Source organism: Monodelphis domestica, chromosome 3 (assembly GCF_027887165.1).
Source record: "Monodelphis domestica isolate mMonDom1 chromosome 3, mMonDom1.pri, whole genome shotgun sequence".
Lineage (NCBI taxonomy): Eukaryota > Metazoa > Chordata > Mammalia > Didelphimorphia > Didelphidae > Monodelphis > Monodelphis domestica.
In genome coordinates, this window is record NC_077229.1 from 469,554,049 (window position 1) to 469,576,613 (window position 22,565).

Below are 22,565 nucleotides of genomic sequence, written 5' to 3' on the forward strand. Positions count from 1 at the left end.
CAATAGTTTGCAATGGAATTGCATTATCATGAAGACTTAAGGATGGCATAATAATGTTTGTGTTTGCTTTTTCTTGTGCAGTTACTATTGGTTGGAATTATTCTGCATAAGGATTTAAGGTTGACTTTTCTATTATGTCATTGGTATTTTCTTTTGTAATATCATTCCTGCTTTCATTGTGTCATTGTCTCCAGGAGGTCTGCTAATTTGAATGTTCTCTGTTATTGCATTTTCCTCCCCATTGCATGCTTCTGTTGTTTGCTCTTGTACTTCAATTAATTCATTACAGTTTGTTTATCTTTATAACCCTCTACTATTTGTGTCTTACTTGGTTCTGTTTTTGGTTTTATACTTCCTGTTTCTTTTTTTTATATAATATCAACACATTTTTATCTTTAATATCATAACTATACACAGTAAACACCTCATAAAAGAAAAAAATACAGATTTCTCAGGTATGAAAGGAGGGCCAAAATTTTCACCCAGATTTTCCAGATTCCGTGGGGGTGCTGCTCTCCTACCCTCAAGATATGGAAGGAATACCTATAGTTTTTTTTTTAATTTTAACTTTTAAGCATTTATTTTATTTGGTCATTTTCCAAAGTTATTCATTAGAAACAAAGATCACTTTTTTTTTCCTCCCCTCCTCCCCCCACCCCTCACATTGGCCATGTACGATTCCTCTGGGTATCACATGCTTCCTCAGCCAGAGCCCATTTCCATGCTATTGGTTTCCATAGTAAGGTGTTCATTCAGAGTCTCCTCTTTCATATCCCCTCCACCCCTGTAGTCCAGCTGTTGTCCTTTCTCCATGTTTTTACTCCCACCCTTTGTCCTCTGCTTGTGGGTAGTGTTTTTTTCTCCTTGGTCCCTGCAGGTTGTTCAGGGACATTGCATTGAGACTAATGGAGAAGTCCATTACTTTTGATTGTACCACAGTGTATCAGTCTCTGTGTACAATGTTTTCCTGGCTCTGCTCCTTTCACTCTGCATCACTTCCTGGAGGTGTTTCCAGTCTCCATGGAATTCCTCACTTTATTGTTCCTTTTAGCACAATAGTATTCCATCACCAACATATACCACAATTTATTTAGCCATTCTCCAATTGAAGGGCATCCCCTCATTTTCCAATTTTTGGCCACCACAAAGAGCGCAGAAGTTCTTGTACAAGCCTTTTTCCTTATTATCTCTTTGGGATACAAACCCAGCAGTGATATGACTGGATCAAATGCAGACAGTCTTTTATCTCCCTTTGGGCATAGTTCCAAATTGCCCTCCAGAATGGTTGGATCAAGTTACAACTCCACCAGCAGTGAATTAATGTCCTGACTTTGCCACACCCCCTCCAGCATTCATTACTTTCCTTCACTGTTATGTTAGCCAGTCTGCTTGGTGTGAGGTGATACCTCAGAGTTGTTTTGATTTGCATCTCTCTGATTATAAGAGATTTAGAACACTTTTTCATGTGCTTATTAATGGTATTGATTTCTTTGGCTGAAAACTGCCTATTCATGTTCCTTGCCCATTTATCAATTGGAGAATGGCTTGATTTTTTGTACAACTGCTTTAGCTCTTATGTTTTTCCAATTGCTCAAGTCTAGTTTTAGTTGTGTGGAGAGATACTTCCTGTTTCTAAAGTATATTCTTTCCTTTCTGCTAAGTTACTTTTGGCTTGTGCTGAGAAATGTTGCAAATCACTGTTGCTTGGATATAATCTTTCATGTTCTTTCCTTTTAAAGTTATAATGTCCTAATAAGTTTAAGATTTGTGTACTACAGACTGTTGCCAGTTCTGCTCCTTCCTCTTTCTTTTGTAGCTTGTTCCACTGTTCCAAAAATTTTCTCTTTAATCTCTGTTACATCATTATCTAATTGGATTTCTTCTATCTGTTCTTTAGTTTTTTTGTTCTTTTGGACCCCCAAATTCTATTTGCATGCAGTCTCCTTCCTTTTCATTTTCCCCATTTCCTTTCCCATCTTGCCTTTTTTGATGTTACCCCATGCACCTGGCTTCATAACTGACTTTGTTTGGCAGAACCTGAGTCTACTTGTGAATAACATGGTTTCGCTCCTTGTTGGATGTATCTCTCCATGGTTTCCAAATTTGGTGCTTGCAATGAATTCTTGCAATTACAATTATAACATTTTGTATTTGTTTGTGTATTGTTGCTGCTATAATTTATGTTGCTTTTCCAGGACCTCTGTTTGTTATTATCTTAGACTAATTGTGCCTTTAAATAACAGTATCAAACCATGTGACCCATTTTTCAACATAGGAAACATTTGGGTACATTTCTCCTTTGATGGCTTTGTGTGTAATTTCTTGTGGATTTGTATGATTGCAGAGTGGCTAGATTTTTTATTTCTTCAATTTATTTATGTTTAATTGTGCTATTTGCCTCCTTGAGCTTGGTTTTAAGCTCTTTTATTATTTCATCCTTTTCCTCTAAGTTCCTCACAGTTCCTTTAAGAACTGTGAATATGTAAGTTGCAGTTTTTCATAAATCTTCCAGACTTATTGTTTCCCAGTCTGGGCATTGAAGTTTAAAATATGATCTTATAGGTGTTTTACTGCCTTTCACAAATTGTCTCCTTATGTGTTGAAGATTTTGTTCAGTTAAATTTTCAAATCCAAGCACATCCCCTGCTACTTCAATCATTCTATCGAGGAACTTTGATGGATGTTTCCCACTTTACTGTCTCAATTTCTCAAAATGTCCCCAAGTATCTGGTCTTTTTGAAAAAAAATTTCATTGCCTCTAATAGATCTTGTCTGGCCTTTTTTAGATAACGTAGATTTTCATTATTAAATAACTCTAAATCTTTTCCTTCCTCTGGCCATGATGTTAAATTTGGATTGTTTCTAGTTTCATCAATGAATTGTTGTTTTTCCCTTTTTGAAAATAATTATGAGAGAAGAATTTCAGTGTCCTGGAAATCTGGATCATAAAGCCTAATTGCTCTTTTAAATTCTTTCAAACATCTCACAGGTTCTGAAAACCAGGAAGGCATCTGTTTTTTCAGACTTTCAAGGTCAGCTGTTGTAAATGGTTTATGTGTTTTAATATGAATTATGCCACTATCTGGTTGTAGGCTTGTTTGATCTCTTAGTGGCAATATTGGTATTCCACCTTCAGCCCCATCTGTATTTTCTTGCTTAACTACATTGTTATTTTTAGGTATGTCGTGTTGTGTGTTAATATATTTGCCACTTTGTTTCTCAGTCAGTTGCTTAATCATTTGCTTTAGTTGTGTCATCTCATCCCTCATGGCTAAAATCACCACGGCCATTTCATTATCTTTTGCTTTTTTTCCATAAATTAGATGCACACCTTTTTTTAGGGCATAGTATAATTGGACTAAGAAGAATAATGCTCCAGCATATGTGGGGTTGAATGAAATCAAGCAATTTACACTTATATTCAGCCACTGAAACTTTCAGAGATGGTAAGCAGAAAATAAATATAATCTGGAACCTTGACAAAAAAGAAGTTCTAAAACATATAAAAGAAATGTCCAATCCAGCCTAGATAACCCATGGCAAGTAATAGTTTCTTTGTCATCTTGTATCTTGAAAAGCCTTTTGCAACAGAAAAATAAATGTTTTTAAGCCTGGCCCTTTAAGAGTTGCCTCCTCCCTTCAGAAGGAGTGATTTCTTTTGGCTGTGGTGTTACTAGGCAGATTAGTTGCACTCAACACTGCTCTCAAAATGGCTGCTTTCCATAGTCACACAGGCTTTTGAAATGTATGTAGTCCTGATTTATCTAAAACTTCTCTGATACCTCCAACTGACTTCTTCCCAAATTCTTAACAAAATAGGTTGGAAAACCTAGCTGGCTTTGCCCAAAACTGTAACATTTATAGGGAAAGATGTGCTGGATAAGAACAGAGGATATGGAAGGTTTGTAGCAGTGAATGGAGGAGTTGAAGGGAGAGAGGGGATATGGCTGCTGGAAAGAGAAGCCCACTCCCGAGAGGGTATTCTTTTTTAAACCCTTACCTTCCATCTTGGAGTCAATACTGTGTATTGGCTCCAAGGCAGAAGAGTGTTAAGGGCTAGGCAATGGGGGTTACGTGACTTGCCCAGGGTCATACAGCTGGGAAGTGTCTGAGGCCAGATTTGAACCTAGGACCTCCCGTCTCCAGGCCTGACTCTCAATCCACTGAGCCACCCAGCTGCCCCCCCCCCCAGAGGCTATTTTTGAACAAAATGGGTGTCCAAGAAATGAACCACTTATGATAGCCTGTAGGGATGTCTTCTCTATGGATTGATGCTGAAGATGCCCCAGAGCAGGTAAACCTATGAACCCTCCTGAGGGACAAGCCTTTCCCCAGACTTTGGTCGCCCAGCAGGGGTCTGATAAGGACTGTTTGTAGTTGAATGACTAAACTGAGGTTCAGCTCCCTCTATATCCCCTGAAAAGATAGTCCACTTATCTGACTGTGATATTCAAATAAGATAAATTTATATAACCAATTCAGATTGGAGAGGTATCAGGGAAAAGGGAAGAGGGATCTCCCTAGATAAGGTTTGAGGTTTTCTCAGTTTTGGAGCTGAGGCCATGCCTCACAAGCTGGTGGATGGTTTCTCTTATTCCTGTCTATGCTATACCTGTGCAAGTTTTCTTAATTTCAAAATCTTAGCAGTAGACAGCAAACAAGAAAAGTTTTGATCTTCAGAGCTGGTTGGGCCTGTCTCTTTGGGCTGAAGAAAGTAGAGGCACTTCTATCCAGAGACTGGGAAGAACAACTCCTCCTACTCCCCACCCCAGGAAGTCACTAGACCAACTGCCACTCCCAGTTGCCCCTTCTCCCACCAACTGTCAGTCTTGTCAGTTTCTTCTTGAATATTCCCACCATTGCTTGTTCCAACACAGTGGCAGAAACTCCAGAACTTGTTTTAATTTCCTTTCCACACAATCATGTCCATCTTTTCATGACCCCTTGTCTTTTGTTTTGTTTTTTCCTTTTGGGGTTTTAACAACGATACTGGAGTGGTTTGCCATTTCCAAAACCTAGACTACACAATAATTTTATTATCCACCAAAATAATGTTGATTTAAGAGAAAGGTTTACACTGATCTTTTATCAAAACTATTTTTAAAATAACATCTCTATTTAAAATTATTCAATTAGTTGCTTATGCTTTTCTGATCGGTCAAAGACAATATTTTTCTGAAATTTAATTAGCTCCCCAAACAATAACAGTTGTCTTTATGATACCTGTGTTGTTGTTTGTATATGAGACGCAACTATCTCCAGTTTGGGGTACCATACTGAGAAGTATCTTTTTGGTAGAGCAATGATTTCTAACCTTTGCTATCCCAGCACTCAAGTTAACTCAAAGGATATCACTAAAATTCTGAAAAATATTTTAATCTAGCTACTCCCTCCAATTCCAGAAGCATTGTTTACAAATATGCCCCAAACAGCATTTGGGTTATAACAATTTTCAAAAAGTTGGGAACCCACTGGGAGTGTTACTTACTCTGTACAGTGCTATATGCAAGCAGAATCATAATACTTTTAGACCCAAAACATCCAAAAGAAAAAAAATCAACCAAAATTCCTGATACTGCCTCTTTTGTCCTGCTATAAAATAAAAGGGATGGGGGCCCTAAGGAGAAGAAAGCAGCTGCCAAACCATATAACCACTTTCCAATCTTTATAAAAAAATTTTACAAGAATTATATAGATGTGTTTAGTCTTTCCTTTAGATAAGGACATCAGCACAGAACAAGGTTTGCCAGCACTATTATACAATAGACCATGCCCTTTCTATTACACAATTGAAAGTTGTAGTTAATGCAATTAATTAGTTAATAAGCAAGCATTCTTTAAGATCCCTTGAAAGTCATGAAGAAATTTTGGGGTCATTAATATTACTTGGCATAAAATTGGGAAGAGACTACTAGTCTCTTCACTGTTGTTATAGAGGAGAATCAGCTCATTGTCCAAGCTTAACAGGCATTCCCTAGTGGTGGTAAGGTCCTTTAGACAGGTGCAGAAGAAACTGTGTTGGTTGCATCAGGCCAAAGTCCTACAGTGGCTCCTAAATAAGAGTCATAATCACTTTAGAGTTTGGCATAAACTATCCACTGAGTAGATGAAGAACCGTTTATGGACAAAGAAGCCATTGAATAATGTACTTTATCCATATCCATCAGAAACAAAAGTGTATGTTTAAAATCCAGTATGTTTCAGGGGTTGTATAGCTATGTCATAAGATATTACAGTCTCTGTAGAATTAAAATTGAAGACCAATAAAAGAGCAATGAGGTTTATGGTGTAAGTTAACTATATTACAAAAAAGGGATTGTAATAAAGGATTATTATGTTCCTACTGTATGCCAAACACTGTTAAGTGCTGGAGATATAAGTACAAAAAAGATTTTCCCTGTCCTCAAGCTTTCTTTTGGAGAGCACCCTGAAAAAGAAACCTTCAGAGAAATGATAAGCAAAAAGACTTATGATTGTGGGGTGAAAGCTAAGACTTTTTGCTCCTTACAGGGTCAAGAGAAATCAAGGAAGGCTTCCAGGATGATAAGATTCCTAGAGAGGGGTATGGGCCAAAATCATAGGATGTATTGTATTCTGTACCATTGGAAGGAATATTCATATAATCAAACCATTTGTGTATTTGAAGGGCATTTTCTTTTGTTAGAATTACTTTGGCACTATGACTGGAACTTGAATATACAAAGTTTTTAATGCCATCTGATATTTCAGATCAAAACCGAACTTCTATGTTTTAAAGTGATGAAACATGTAGACATCAGACAATTTCATCTTGTACCGAAGTTGATATCTCAGTAGAACTTAAGAGGCTATGTGAAAGGATTATTTAACCAGGAGTTCAAATTGGGGCCTTTGCTACTTAATGCTGGCACATTTCTTTGGTCTTATGTAAAATGAGGAAGTTAGTGAAAAAATACTAACATCCTTTCCAAGTGCAAATCTGAATTAGGGCTCTTGGTTTACTATGCTGTCATAGAGTTAGCTGTCAGTTGTCTCCCTGCAATAGTTCAACCACAGAAATTATAGCCACCCAGATTCTGGTTCAATGTATTTACTACAAATGATACAAAGTTTTGGCTTAATAACGCCCTTTAAATGAAGTATATCTGAACTGGTCTGCTCCTCAAACTCTTAGCTTGAATCTTAACAAAAATGGTACATCAATTCAAACTATTGTTTGAATATAGAGAATGGAAAGGAGAGATTGGCTTTCTTTGATTAAATTCACCAGCTTCCATTTTAGATTGGATAATAAAATAGAAACTTTATTATGTTTTACACTCAGACATCTGAAGATATGAAAAGTTTTAAGTGGCAAAAATTTTCAAGCCACCATTAAAAAAAACTTACATGCTAAACACATGGTTCTACAATTACATTTTGCATTTGTATAAAATATATTTTTATAAGAGATTTACAGCATTAGTGTGCATAAAAATACTTAAATAAAGCATTCAGGTATTTCTAATTATGATCTAACAGTGCAATATGCACATACTTGGAAGAAAAATACTGATTTCCTGAGCAAGTGTTCTAAGTTAAAGCATGATTCTCAGCATAGTGCACCATTTAAATACATTTTGTTTATCTCTGGTTCAACCGTTAACATTTCTTTGTACTGTATTCTTTGTTCATTATATTTGCAAACTTCTCACTATTTTTACTTCATATTATTCCCTAATTAAATAAATTTCAGAAGTATCAGGAAAGGGACTAAATCATTGTTTAGTAAGTCATTTAAATAACTCCACAATCCACCTTATCATGCAGATTTTAAAAACAAATTGCCTAGAGAAATTAATTTACTATTCAAAACTAATTTATCTTATTCATATAGAAGGCAGAGATTTTATAATTTACTCACACATTATCTATGAAAATACATTTTTTTTAAAAGAATGAGGCTCATGTTTTACCTTGGAGTGGTTAAAATTGCAATTACATCTTTGAACACAAGTACAAAATATTTTTATTTATAACCAAACATTTCCAAGGGAACCAAGTATATTTTTCCAATTGTATTTTTGTCAGTTTGACACATGCTAATATAAAGTATGCCAATTAAATCTGAACACTTACCAGAATAAGAGTTCAATATACATTTAACCTTAAAGCCCATTTCCAAAACAAAAAAGATGCCCCCATTGAGAAAATTACATTAAGCAGCTTTCACATACCATTGTCATGGTGCTCATTAGCACATTAACAAACTGAAAACTTATTAACTACTAAGATTGTATTTCCTTGCTAAGTTTAACCATATCTCAGCTGTTGTATTTAAAGATCAAATTTGTATTCCAGAGCCATATGACAGGTAAATGAGGGAGAACTACTTAGCAGCCAAGAGGATGCATTTTATGTTCACATTTCCACCAAAAATGACATTCTATAGAGCAGAAGTGGTTTTTATATCTAGGCAGGTTTCATGTTTAAAATAAAAGTAATGTACTTTTATTTACCTATTTACTTATTACACCCCTATTATAATTTCAAAGTAGCACCAGTAAAAGGCAATTATTGATACTTTTCAGCTTACCCATCTAATTAACAGTATAAATTCTTCACATAATTTGAGTTTTACTATTTGTAAATTTTATTCCCCTCAAAACTTGGTTTTTCAGTAGGCTTACTAAAAAGCTAAAGGTAACACTGACTAAGGATTAGAAAAAGACTGCATTCCTCTCCAAAAATTAAGATTGTTTTTTGAGGATGGATGCTCACATAATTTAGGTGGCTTCATGAATGTTGCTCATTTCTCAGGTTGTTTTTATAGGAATGAGTAGATGTATTTACTAGTAAAACATTCTGGCAAATGTCTAATATATGAAAGGGCTGAGTGTTGTTTTCCTTCTATCTTTATGATGCTTTGCTTCTAAAAGAAAAAGATACTCTTATCCTGGGTCTAGGTTACTCATTTGCCATATTATTCACTCAATAGGTCTTAAGATACAAAATGATTGCTTCTTAAGTTCAAACATCAGACACTAGGAAATAATGCCCAGAAAGTGAGGCAATATCATATACCTAAAATACACAAAAAATTTAAATTACACATCTAAGAAAGGCAAGTCAGACTCCATCAACCTATCTCCTATGGCAGCACCACTTTTGTGTTTTATAAATATAGTCAATCAGTAGGCAAGTGCTCATTTAGCCAGATTACTATGAAGTTAAGGCATGACAGGTAACGTTATCATCTACCTCAGAAGACAAATTTATCTCCATCCCTAGCCAATTCCTCCTCTCTAGTCCTCATGATACACTGTAGTTTAGAGAGAAAATAACTTTTTCACTCATTTTCTACTTCAATTATTTCCTTTGGAAGATAGAGAGGGTGAGGGATCAGTAAAAGAAATAAGAACTCAATCTTTTTTGCCTACCAAAGCAAATGACCCTGTTTATAATTTTTTCTTTGTGAACCATTTTTTGGCAATTCACATTAGACAAAAAAGACAAGATACATAGATGTTGCCCATTATATTGTGCTTGATTAACTGAAAGCTAAAATCAGTTTACACTACACATACAATAAAAGCATCAATTCTATTGAAAGGGAAGTCTAGGACACTGAAGTATAAGTTTGATTCTAAAAAGTATGTAAGTCTTATAGTAACACTAACATTTAATTAAGGCATTCAATTTAATTAAGGCATGTTGCTGCATGTATGGAACTGCAACAATTCATCAGAGGGCACTAAGAATTTTTCCCCAAATAATGTATTTGTACATGTGTAGCACTTTTCCTCAAAGAACTACAAATGTACAGAAGTCTTAAGTAAATTTTACTGGAGACCAAAACAAAACATAGACATAGCAATTATAAGAAATGTCCAAAAAATTAAGCAAATTAAACATCTCAGATCCTCTGATTTTCTCCAATATTCTAAATAGTCAATGATACCACTTCACTACATAATTCCCAGAGGTTTTAATATCAACTTGAAAGTCCTATCTCCTCTTGCCAATATTATAACCTTCCTTTCTGATTTTGTTACTTTTGTATTTATGCTGAATTATAAGTGATAGAAAACTGTGTAGCATCATATTCATAATGTGCCCGTCACAAATACTTTTAGAATCAAACAAGTGTTTTCTCAATTAAACATTTTGAGCTACGAGATATCATCTCGCAGTATTTTTTTCAGTGGCATACATCCAGTGCTACTATTCATTGCTGAATAACTTTAACATTAATACCTTAAACAAAAAAAATTTTTTTTCTTAAAAAAAATATACTTCAAGGCTATGTTTAAATAAGAGAAGAGGGTGTAAAATTTTCTAGAGAAATTTCTATGTACTGATATTCATTTCTGCAGTGCCACAAGAGAAACTTTGACTTAAACCGTTCGAAACATAAAGAAGGTAGCAAGCCTAATTTTCATATAGAATTGACTTGCAAATGGCTCAAAATAAAGTCTCTGGAAGAAATAAAAACATTTTCAATAAACCAAAATACTGCCCAGTAGTGGTAAATAATGGATATAACTGATTCTCTGCATTCCAGATACATTTGTAGTTATAAACATTATAATTCAGAAGTGAATGCTATGTTATATGCCATGTAGGAGACTGAGAATTCTGTTTTTGAAGTTTGTAATCATCTTGTTGTCCAACATTTGTTCCTTTTGTTGGAATTATTCCATTCCCTATTTCTCTCTGCTGTGATGGAGCTGTGACTCCTGAGTGCAAATGGGAGGAATCCACTGTAGAATGGTGACTAACATCTACTTTAACTAAAACTTCATAATACAGTAAGTAAAATACTGGAGTTATTATGCCTACAATCAACATTATCACGACAGCTGTCCACCAGCCTATTCCCCAGTCTGCTCCATAATAGGGATCCTTATGTCTAATGCTTTTACTATCAGGTTCAAAACACAGCTCTTGTTTTGCTAAAGCAGAAACCACTTCATTGAGGTTCTCTCTTTTTGTGTCTGTACATTTTACTATTTGTTCTATGTCTTTGTCCACTTCTTTCAAGAAATTCCCAGCAGTCTCGTTTGAAACTGGAAGATCCAAGTTGGGGGATATCTCCTGCAGTTCTGGAGCACACTGGGCAGCTGAAGGACGTGAAGTCTGTCGTCCTTTGGGAGAGTAATGTGTTTCAGTCAGTACGCTAAACCTTTTCACTGGAATTTTAATAGACCTAAGTGCAAAAAAGTCTTGATCGCTGATGAGATTATTAACCCTCTTGATATCTGCTACCTGTTAAAAAAAAATTGTTAAAACAAGGGTCAATGGAATTCAAAATCAGAAGAGAGGAAAAAATTTCAGTGACCTTCACTAACCTCCAACTTTTTACTGAAAACAAGTCAAAGTTGTTCCTCCAGTTTCTCACAGAATTTTGCCTCAACTTCTCTCCGTGCCATGTACACATGTCCTTTTTCTAATAGTTAAGACCGCGAGCTCCTTGAGAACAGTGTTTGTCCTGTTTTGTCCTCATATTCCCATCACCAAGGCGCAGTTTAGTAAGAGTTTGTTAAATGAACCAAATGTCGGTCTTATATGAAACACCTTCATCTTGGAGATCAGGCTGTGTGAGCCATGGAAAGAGCACCAGCTTTGGTATACAGAGAGGCTTGGACTGAGCTAAAGCTGCTAGCTACAAGACCACAGGGAAGTCACTGAATTTGTCGGAAACAGTTTTCCTCACTTGTAAAAAAGAAATAATGCTACCATTATCTACTCTACATAACTGATGTGGAAGAAACACTATGAGCCCCACAACACAAATTTGGTTATAAGGGCCTTCTGAAACCAATGATCTTGTGATGTTCTCCTTCTTGGTGATCAGCCTTGACAAGCTCCCCTTCATTGGATCAATAATTCTTTTTTTAAAAATTCATTTATTTGTTTAATTTAGAATATTTTCCCATGGTTACATGATTCATGTTCTTTCCTTCCCCACTCCCAGAACCAACAAGCAATTCCACAGGGTTTTACATGTATCATTGTTCAAAATCTATTTCCATATTATTCATGTTTGCACTAGGGTAATCTTTTAGAGTCTACATTCCCAATCACATCCCTATCAAACCATGTTGATAGATCATGTTTTTCTTCTGCATTTCTACTCCCACAGTTCTTTCTCTGGATGTGGGTGGCATACTTTCTCATAAGTCCCTCAGAATGGATCAATAATTCTTGCACACTTTGATTCCCCACCAGACTCGGTCACTTCCTAGCTCCTCCTCAGTATCTCTGGGGTCATTTCAGCTTGAACCTGAACCTCTCTGTGGACTCTGGACTCCTTGCCTTCTTCTCTAACTTTGGATCATCTACAGAATCTACTATTTCTGCTGTTATACTCTAAGCTAATGATAAAGTATAGACTAGTTTATCATTAACATGACCTTTAAAACACTACTACTAAATCATACTAATCTTTTCAACCAACCATTAAACCCAACAGCAATATTGTTCCTCCAAAAAAAGTAGTTACTGGCTACATTTTTGATTGTGCACCCCCTGTCAATAAATAATTTTTTCCTGACATTCATTCCCCAGATGTGTAAATTTACCCATATTACTATGCTAATAATTATAGACATTTGATATTAAAATTAAAATGTAAAAAGGATGAGATAAAGCTGAAATAATTTCAATCTTGGAGTCACTGAGTTCAATGAGTAGGGGAATGATATGGTTTTAAGAAAATCATTTGGCAGCTATGAAAAGAATGGATAAGAGGGAAGCGATTTGAGGCAATGAGACAAATTAGCAGGCCACTGTGGTAGTTCAGGAGAGAAGTGATAAAGTTCTGAATGAGGGTGGTGGCTATAAAAGAAGGGAGAAAGGAGCAGGGGCAAAATAAGTTGTGGAGGAAATGACAAGATTTCATGGAGGGGCTGGGAATGTGAGAAGCTGAAGGCAAAGCCAAGGTTGTGATCCAGGATGACTAGGAGGAGGAGGATGCCCTCAATAGCAATAGAAAGTTTGATGAGGGGTGTGTTTCCAAAGAAAAATTATGTGAAGTGGCCTGTAGACTGAAACTCATCCAAAGAATGAGCATGCTTGTACATTCTGTGTGACTACGTTGTCCCACCCAAAAAGGGAGGGTTCTGATGTGCCTAAACTGCAGAGCAGAGCCCAGTGCTAGAGGTAGGGTAAGTACTCTAGGGAAGGAAGAGTTCACAAAGACCTGCAGAGCTGCTGGTGTTGGTAGCTAGGCTATAATTAAGGTATAATTACCCTGAGGTGCCAACACCCATCACAGTAGCACTGAGATTGGGAGCTTGCAAAATGGGAAGAGGAGGGCAGCGGGGGCAGAGGGAGAAGGCTAGCTGTGATTCCCACAACAGATGAGCTATGGAGGGGAGGGTGGTGTGCTACCCATCTTCCCATTTCCCTGAGAGTTATTCACATATTTCTAAGGGTCAGGTCATGAATCCCACATTAAAGGCCACTGATCTTTTCAATGATAGACAAAAATCAACTTTCCTGCCCTAAGATTATCCTCTGCTGAGTCTGAGTCAATCAATCAACCAACAACAATTAGCAAGGATATCCTTTGTGCCAAGCATTGTGCTGGAGGTGTGTAGGATAAAAGATAAAATAATCATTCCTACATGGAAATGAGTTTGAATCAAGGACACGTGTGATACCCAGTGGAATCGAACGTCGGCTATGGGAGGGGTGTTGGGGAGGGAGAGGAAAAGAATATGATCTTTGTTCCCAACGAATAATGTTTGAAAATGACCAAATAAAATTTTTTTAATTTAAAAAAATAATAATAATCATTCCTACTTAAAAGGAACTTGTATCCAAATGGGAGATAGGTATACCTATAAAGTGCATACAGCAAAAAGCAAAAAAAAAAAAAACACAAGTAAATGAAAAGTAGTCAAAATATAAGTTAGAGAGGGAGGACATTAAGAGTCAGAGAGATCAGGACAGCCTTTATACAGAAGACGGTGATGAGCTTGTCTTAAAGAAATTCTATAAAATGGCAATAAGGAGAGTATATTCCAGCTACATGGAATGGCCAGTACAAAGGCAGGGAGATGAAAGAGAGTGTGTTGTGCATGAGGAACAGAGAAAAGTTTTTAAAGCAAGGTTGTGAATGAGGAGTTTTATCTAAGGGGAATAAAAGTTATCTAGAGTTGGACTGACTAGGGGAGTTGCCTGGTCAGATTTATGCTTCCAGAACCATCATTTTGGACAGTATATAGAATGCGCTGGAGAAAGGTAAAAATTTCAGGCAGCAACCAACTGGGAAGCCACAGAAATCATCTAGGGATGAGGTGATGAGAACCTAAACTAAGGCAGTGGTTATATGAATCACAGAAAGGTTCAGATATGAGAAAGTGGGGGCAGAAATGGCATGAGTAGATAAATGATGGGATATGTGGGGTGAGGGAGAGTCATCAGGATGATAAAACTGGAAGGATGCTGATGCCTTTGAAAGGAATAAGAGGATCAAAGATGGGAGGGTATAGGGCAGTGATGCGGAACCTTTTAACAGATGGAGTGCCAGGCCCTACCCCCACCCCCCCAGAGAGCAGGGTGTCCCCTTCCCCCCCTTATTCCATCCAGGAGAGGGAGGAAGCATTGAACTGCTGGGAAGGGGGGTGGGTGATGTAGTCAGGCTTGAGGAGAGGGAGAGGTAATAGGCACAAGCACTCTATTCCCCTCTAGTTAAATGAACCATGATCTTCTCAAACCTAGGGGGAAAAAAAGCAAAAAAGCCCCATCTTACAGGGAAACCCATTATTTATAGGAAAATATAAGCCTTGGGTTAAATGACATCATCCTGACACATTTATCCCATCTAGTTCCAGCCTGCCAGAAGCTGGTATCCTCCAAATTAACCTATTTTAGCAAATGGTCAAGGGTTGAAGTCAGGTTTTAATCTGGATGCAGGGCTGATAGTAAAGGCTGATAGTAAAGACACTGGTTGCTTCTGATAGTAAAGACATAAGTTGTTTTTGTCTCACTCAGGCCAAAGGTAAAGAGGCCTTTGCACTCTGAATGAGGTGGGGCAATCTTGTCCTGCAAGGGATGTTGTCTTGAAGAGACCTGCTTACTCACTTCTAGTGGAGAGACGGAGCAGCCCAGCTACACAGGGATGGGCACACTGGATCCTTGGCATACGTATCCACAGAGGTCTAGGCATGCCATCTGTGGCATACCTGCCATAGGTTCACCATCATGGGTATGGGGGGGAGGGGATCAATTCTGCTGAACATACTAAGTTTGGGATGTCTTTGAGGTATTAAGTTTCAAATTTCAAAAGGGCAACTTGGTGACCCAGGAATGAAGCTCAGGAGAGAAAATGGGATATATAAGATCTGTTTGCATAAGAATAAGTAAGCCAAATGGAGCTGATTTGGTTTTGAGAAGAAGTAGAGACAACTGGAGACATTCATACTTTGAGGACAAGAGGTAGATAAAGAACCAGCAAAGTAGGACGAAAATAAGCAATCAAAGTTTTGAGGGAACTAGTATAAAATAATGTCCCCAAAGCCCCAAGGGGAGAAACTATTTAGAAGAAGGTGGCTCAACAATGCCAAATGCAGCTGATGGATGAAAAAAGATGAGGACTAAGAAGCCATCAGATTTGACAATTAAAAGACCACTGGTAACATTTTAGAGAGCAATTTTGACTCAGTGATGAAGTCAAAAGCTGGACTGCAGGGGGCAGCTGGGTGGCTCAGTGGAATGAGAATCAGGCCTGGAGACGGGAGGTCCTAGGTTCAAATCTGCCTTCAGATACTTCCCAGCTGTGTGACCCTGGGCAAGTCACTTGACCACCATTGCCTAGTCCTTCCCACTCTTTTGCCTAGGAGTCAATACTGTGTATTGACTCCAAGACAGAAGGTAAGGGTTTAAAAAAAAAAAAAGCTGGACTGCAAAAGGTTAAGCAGTGAAAGACAGGAAAGTAGAGGCATGGTCTAGAGAAAGCTGTTCAAAGAGTATGGCTGAGAAAGGGTGGTGAGAGATAAGAAGATGGTTTAAGGAGAAGGTATGATCTAAGGAAGTTTTTAAAAGGATGGAGAAGGCTTGCACATATCTGAAGGTAAAAGAACTAGCAGACAGGGAGAGGTAGAAGATTTTGGTGAGAAAGGGGATAATTAAGGAGAAGATGGAAGGTGATGGGATTAATAACAAATTCAGGGGGACTGGACTTGGAAAGGAAAAGGCGCACTGCGTGGGAAAGGAGGAGATAATGAGAGATCAGATCAAGGGGATTTGAAAAGGAAGTACAAGCGAAAAAAGGAAACTCATAAAATAGCTTCTATTAGCCTGGCATACAAAAACTCTTCAGGCTAGATAACTCACTTAGGCTGCATGTAACAAAGTTAGAGAGGCTCTACTTCTCTAAATGACTGTCTCATGACACATTACATCAGACCAATGGATAATAGCACCCTTTCTCTGATATCTACTGACAAGAACCAGTGATACTGTAACTATCATATATGAATACTTAATCATTTCATACATTACACATTTCATTTCATTCACATTTCATACACAACACATTTTTGTTCCCACATTTGTCCTTAATTCTATACTACTAATACTTTCAGTTCTAGTTACTTCTCATCTGAAATATTTCAAATGTCTGTTTGGACTCCCTAAATTCAACACAACTTCTTACCTGTACTTATCTGCTATCACGTTTTCTTTATTCTATGTCTGGTTAAAATCCTGTTTTCCTGATGAATTGATTTTTTCTCCTTTTCCAAAAAGCCCTTCATCAAGATAAATCTTTCCTCTTTATAATTGAAAAGTTTTATTGAATTCATCCATAAACACTAACTTGCCTGCGTATCACATTCCCAGTTGGAAACGTTCTCCAAAGCAATACCATTGCCTAAAATACTCATACTTTCTCAGTCCACCATATTGTCTAAGTAATTCAAAACCTTCTGGAAGTATCTCCTCCTCCCTGAAACTGTCCTGAGGTAACCAAAGAAGAGCCAATAGTCTTCTCGAACAAAGCTATTACATTTGATGGCCTGATTTCCATCCCAATTAAATAAGCCAAATCTGGTAATTTTTATAGTAAGAATAATTAGCTTATATAAAAATCTTCTTACTTCCATTTCAAAAGTTAAATTTAAGCCATACTTATGATGTCTTCTGGTATTAGAGAGGAAAGAGTAAACCTCAAATTTACTTGTACAAATACAAAATAGCTTCATTCATTAATGGTCATCATTTTACAATCAAATTACAACCAATTCACTTTTAAAAGCAAAAATAAGAAAAAATGCTTAAAATTTGAACAGATTAATAACTTCTAATTTCATATTACTGTTGATTTTTATGTTTAAGTGTTTTGACTGTCATGTTATTTCCACATACTTATTAATATTATTTACATTATAAGCTTGTGATAATAGATGCACTGAATAAATTGCTTTTGATAATGATAGACTATATTTTACCTTCCTAATATGATTATTATCTTGAAATAGTCTAATGTTAGGTTTACAGGCTTATAAAATCATAAATCTAGAGTTAGAAGGGACCTCAGAGGTCATCTAGTCCAATGCCTAAAATTATCAATTTGGAAGAAATGTTATTCATTAAAAAAAGAAAAAAAGATTTATCAAGTTCCTATTCCACATACAGAATCATGTTAATTGCTAGAGGAAACAGCTAAATTAAAGTCTGAGTCTAACTTCATCAAATTTGGAGCTCATTTTCTTTGTAATAAAGCATGTTCAGATCACTAATTTTCATATCTTATATATCATAAACTTATTTTGGTGTTTATAGCTGAACTTTGCAATATCTTTGTAATGTTACGTTGTTTAGGATTTATAGAATAAAATTTGGAATGTAGTATCATAATGGACATTATCTACATCAGTACCATCAAAATGGCAATATAAATTATACACAATGTTCTAAGAACTTGGCGGAGAGAGAGATTTTCTATTTGATATCCAAGATAGACACTTTTTATAAGCTTAAAAAGGGTTTAAATATTCTAATAGGTATATATTTAGCCATCAAAACTGAAACTTTAAATGAAGCCTATAATCTTTATAAGTCTATATGCAGAAGCTTTCTGAGAATTTTATATATGTAATTTTTTTTCTTAGAGAAAATGAGAAATACAGGGAAAAGGAGAAATAAGGTAAATGGAATTTCAGTTTGGCTTTGTTATAAATCTTTTTTTTTTGGACAACTAAAGAAAAAAGACTTACCGAACAACAGTACTGAAGGGCTATTGCATTTAAAGTATCGCCTTCCTGTATATCTTTTGTTAATAATACAATATCATCTAATCTCTCTCTTGATGTACTTCTTCTGACTTTCTCTCTTCCTCTTGGTCGAAGTTCATATACTTCAGCATCGTCTTCAAAGATATCAGTGTCTGTATTACTTCCAAATGAATATATTTGGTTGCTCACCACAGATTGAGTTATTGGAAACTGAAAATTTCGAGTCTGATTCCTCCCTGCCATAACCTCAAACTCTAGAAGAAAAGAGAAAACTTGTGAAAAATGGTTTGAGTCAATGTTTAAAGCAAAAAAACAGTTTTTCTACCTGCGGCTTATTTTCAAAGCTATTAAAATAATTTTATTATGTATATGTATGTATATATAATCTATAGATAAACTTAGAATTTCTAAGTCTTAAAATACATTTTAGCAATTTGGAGGATAAGAAGAATAATTCACCAACTGTGTTGTGCTTGGGTGAGGGAGGAGAAAATGTTTAAACAAAGACAAATCTCTAAGGAATAATTTGAAAGTCAAAGAACTAACCTCCTCCTTAGAGGTTATGAGAAGCTTGTCCTGGGTACCAGATAATTAGGTGTCTGTGTTGGCACTATATTTAAAGAAATGGAGTGCGGATAGTGATAGAACAGTTCTGGCATTGTGAAGAATTTTAAATATACATGCTGTGCCTGTGCCCTAAACTTCTGGGACTACTATATTCAAGTTCCTGGGTGTGTGAAAAGCAACTTGCACAAATTTATATTCTCAATAAGAGAATAATCTCAATGTACAATAGCTGCTTTTTTTCTGAATCAGAACATTATTTTGTTCATTACTATAACTTTTTTTTAAGGGCTCTTACTTGGACCTCTCCATTTGTAGGATAAAGTCTAGGCAACCAATGTTGTTACTTAAGGCCAACCAGCGTGTTTTCTATTACAACAGTACTCTAGTGGCCTAAAATCAATAATATTTATTAACAAATGTATAACATAAAAAAATGTCAATAAATATTGTCGACTGATAGGTGACCTAAGACAAAAACAAACTAATGTAAAATTGACCTTTGGTTCCCCAGAAAGTAAGTCACTAATAATAAAACAACTCTTTCTAAAGTTGGGACATGCACAATGGAAAAGAATGTAGTCTTGACCAAGTATTAACATTCTGCATTGCGAACATTTTTCTTTAAATACTCTTTTACTCCCTTCAAAAGAAAATCAATGCAATTTTATAATTGAATTAAAAGAAATCTTAAGATAAAGCTTTGTTTTGGTCACTTATTTACTAAAAACTAAGCATAAGTCATATGAGTCATACAGGATGAGATACTACTAAAATTAAAGCAGTAGATTAAATGCTCAAAGTTCAGCTAAACAAACAGCAGAATCCCATGTCTATGCTGTTTGTTTATTTTTCAGTTTTCATGAGATTTCAACAGCCAGGACAACGCATATGGTTGATTCTTGAATGTATTTTGAGAATGAAGATTTACTTTTAAAGTTTAAGATTAGTTGAATGTACTATATACTTTGACTAAAATATATAACTTTTCCTTAAAGGGAAAGATATTTTGTTAAATGTAATTTAAATTGGCCAAGTACTTCCCTGGCTCTGTATAACACTCCCCATTTCTACTGTATGCTTCCCAAATACAAAAGGTTATTTAAAAAAGGGAAAAGAAAAGAAATATTCCTAAGTAATTTGAAAATCACTCTGTGATCAAACTTTCCAGAATACTGAATTGGATAAAACTGAGGATAAATTAATAATGAGCTATTCTGTTAAGTTCAAGTGTTGTTAAATCCTTATTACAGTAATTAAGCCTTAAAATTCTGATAGTTGCCATTCTAAAGAGACAATACCATATCAAAGACCCCAATAAAAGTTCAAGTTTTAAATTTAAAAAGTTTTAAGTTTTTTCTAAATTACAACAAAAGTAAAAAAATCAATTTAATTCTCAAAAGGACTTGAAATGCAATCCCATTCAACTACCAGTTAGTAAGCCCCTAACAGAGCACTGTGGGTTTGGGGGATACAAAGAAACAAATGAAACAATCCCTCCAGGAAGGGGTTTACCCTAGATTTAGAAAGGTAACAGAAACTGTACCTACTACTCTCCATTATGTTGCAGCTTTGTGAAGCCAGATAATCCACAGTGAAATTGCAAAGCTTCACGTAAGCCATGAATTCCAACTTCCTCCCAGTGAATATTTTACCTCAGAATTTGATCATCAACTTCTAAAGAACCAGGAGTTTATCCAGTAGAAAAGGAAATGTGGGAATCTGGCCTATGTAGATTATTTACTGGGCCAACTATTTAAAACAAGGGTCACAAATATAACTGCAGTCATCTGGCAAAAGAACAAGAGTAAAAAAAAACAAACAACCCACCTCCTTTCTTCACAAAATCTCCACTGCCCACACATTTTTTGTTCTTTTAGAACAATTCTGCACTCCAGAGATTTTATAGATCGGCTACAGGTGACTGTCCCTAGCGGAGCTAAGGAGACAAGTACTCACTTTAACAGGGTCGTGCTGTCAAAATTAATTTAAAATACCCCTGTCCTAGGTAAGAACCGCGGGTGCGGTCATCTGACCCTGCATAACAAGGTCCAATCAAAGGTGACACAGGGCTTGTGCCCCAATGGGGCTAGGACTGCGACACCAAGATGATCTCCAGGGGATGGGTCGGAGTTCTGTTTGGTTCATTTCGTGTTGGCCCCCTCCCAGCCCATCCTTTATACCACTACCTCCTGGTCACCTGCAGGGACTTAGTCTGGGTTGTGGGTTCGTCCACTCCAAAGGACTTGCGGTCTCATCGATGTGGATGGTCCCTCCAACGAGGCAGATCACAATCCATCCACACCTGCCCGTCTGAGTCTATGTCCAGCTCACGACTTTTAAACGTCACACCGCATAGCTTGAACAGGGGGCGGGAGGAGAAATGCGATAAATAATTTAATTCGTGTCCACTGAACGCATCTGCCTTGCTCTCCGGGGAGCCGAGGATGGGGGGAAGTTGGGATGTGCTCGCCGGCCCTGGCCCGTACACCTGTAGCAAGGCCCGTGAAGGGGGTCCCCTGGGAACAGCAGCTTCTTTTCCTCTAAGGAAGCTGAAGACCAAACTGGGGAAGGGTATGGGGGGGGGGGGGGAATCCCTCTCTTCTCCACCACCCCCACCGCCATTTTTACCTTTCCCACAAGCGGGGGAGACTGCGGGAGTTGCAACGGATCTCATCAAGTTCATGGCCAAGGCTCCCCGCGGCCGTCGTCGCTACCTACTCCTCCGCCTCCTCGGCCACAGCCACCGCCGGTGACCTCCCTCCCTTCCGCACGGACTTGCCCAGCTGCCCCTACCGAGGCCAGTGCCGCCACGTCCGCAAACCTGCGGTACGTCATCACGTCAGACCGCGGAGGTGGGAAGGGGCGGGGGAGGAAAGCGAGGGGGTGGAGAGGGCGGGAGGATCGACCGGGGCGAGAGTGGTGGTGGGGAGAAACACCCGGGCCTCCGATGCGCACGCGCAGTGGCGTCTCGGCTTGCTCCGGGAGTCAAACTCAGCCGACTTGGAAATTTGTGCCTTATCCTCCGAACCGCTAGGGTTATGAGGCCGGGTCTAGAGCATCGGCGCACGGGCAGTTCCCGGAAGAGGACCGTGCATCTGTTCTCCCCTACGGGTGAATGCATTCGTGAGGGGCTGGGAATGTCGCTTTTTGAAATTAACGGACCCAGCCCAGGCTTTTTCTAGTCTCCCAAAACGGGGCAAACCCACTCACCCTATTGTAACCCCTAGCATTAATTGATAAGGAAAGTGAGCCACCAAGAGTCCACACGGGGAAGTGTGGACACTCGCTCGGGTAGGATTCGTTATTAGGTCAGGAACAGAAAATAGAAACAGCAGTTCTGGTGCTTGGTCTCATGTTTCAAGGCCAGGACTTAGCCCAAGTGTGCCTTTTGTCCTCTGCAGGACTTCATATATGACAGTTTGCTGGAATTTAATAACGCCCAATTCCTTTAAAAAATGGATATGAAACCATGAATAGATATATAATCAATTCAAACATTAATTCTGAAGCCGTCCTACTTATTATACCTCTTTAATAATAGCTCCAATAATAGCTAACATTTCTATAGTGCCATATACTGGACTAAACTATAATCATTATCTCATTTGATTTTCACATGAACTCTGACAGGTAGCTGTTATTATTAACCCCATTTTACAGATGAGGAAACAGTTAAACAGGTTAACTGACTTGCCCAAAGTCACAGCTAGCAAATGTCTGAAGTCTTAACTGATGTCAGGTCTTCCTGATTCTAGGATCTGGCTCTATCCAATTGAACCACCTAGCTGTTCTCTG

At 37.4% G+C, this 22,565-nt stretch overlaps 1 protein-coding gene across 6 annotated transcripts; it reads right to left on the minus strand.

The window, feature by feature from the left end:
• Positions 1–7,255: 7,255 nt before the first annotated feature.
• Positions 7,256–21,677, minus strand: LYSMD3 (LysM domain containing 3). Of its 6 annotated transcripts, none has more exons than XM_007487323.3 (5): positions 21,399–21,618; positions 20,968–21,126; positions 20,598–20,706; positions 18,186–18,457; positions 7,256–11,226 (listed from the first exon to the last, which is right to left on the minus strand). In XM_007487323.3, the coding sequence occupies exons 4-5, from the start codon at positions 18,444–18,446 to the stop codon at positions 10,564–10,566; spliced, it is 924 nt and encodes a 307-aa protein (XP_007487385.1). In that variant the 5' UTR covers positions 18,447–18,457; positions 20,598–20,706; positions 20,968–21,126; positions 21,399–21,618; the 3' UTR covers positions 7,256–10,563. The 6 variants fall into 6 exon arrangements, with proteins under 6 accessions (XP_007487385.1, XP_007487384.1, XP_007487381.1 ...); XM_007487322.3 differs by having other exon boundaries at positions 20,957–21,126; XM_007487319.3 differs by lacking the exon at positions 20,598–20,706 and having other exon boundaries at positions 20,957–21,126; positions 21,399–21,677.
• Positions 21,678–22,565: the final 888 nt, after the last annotated feature.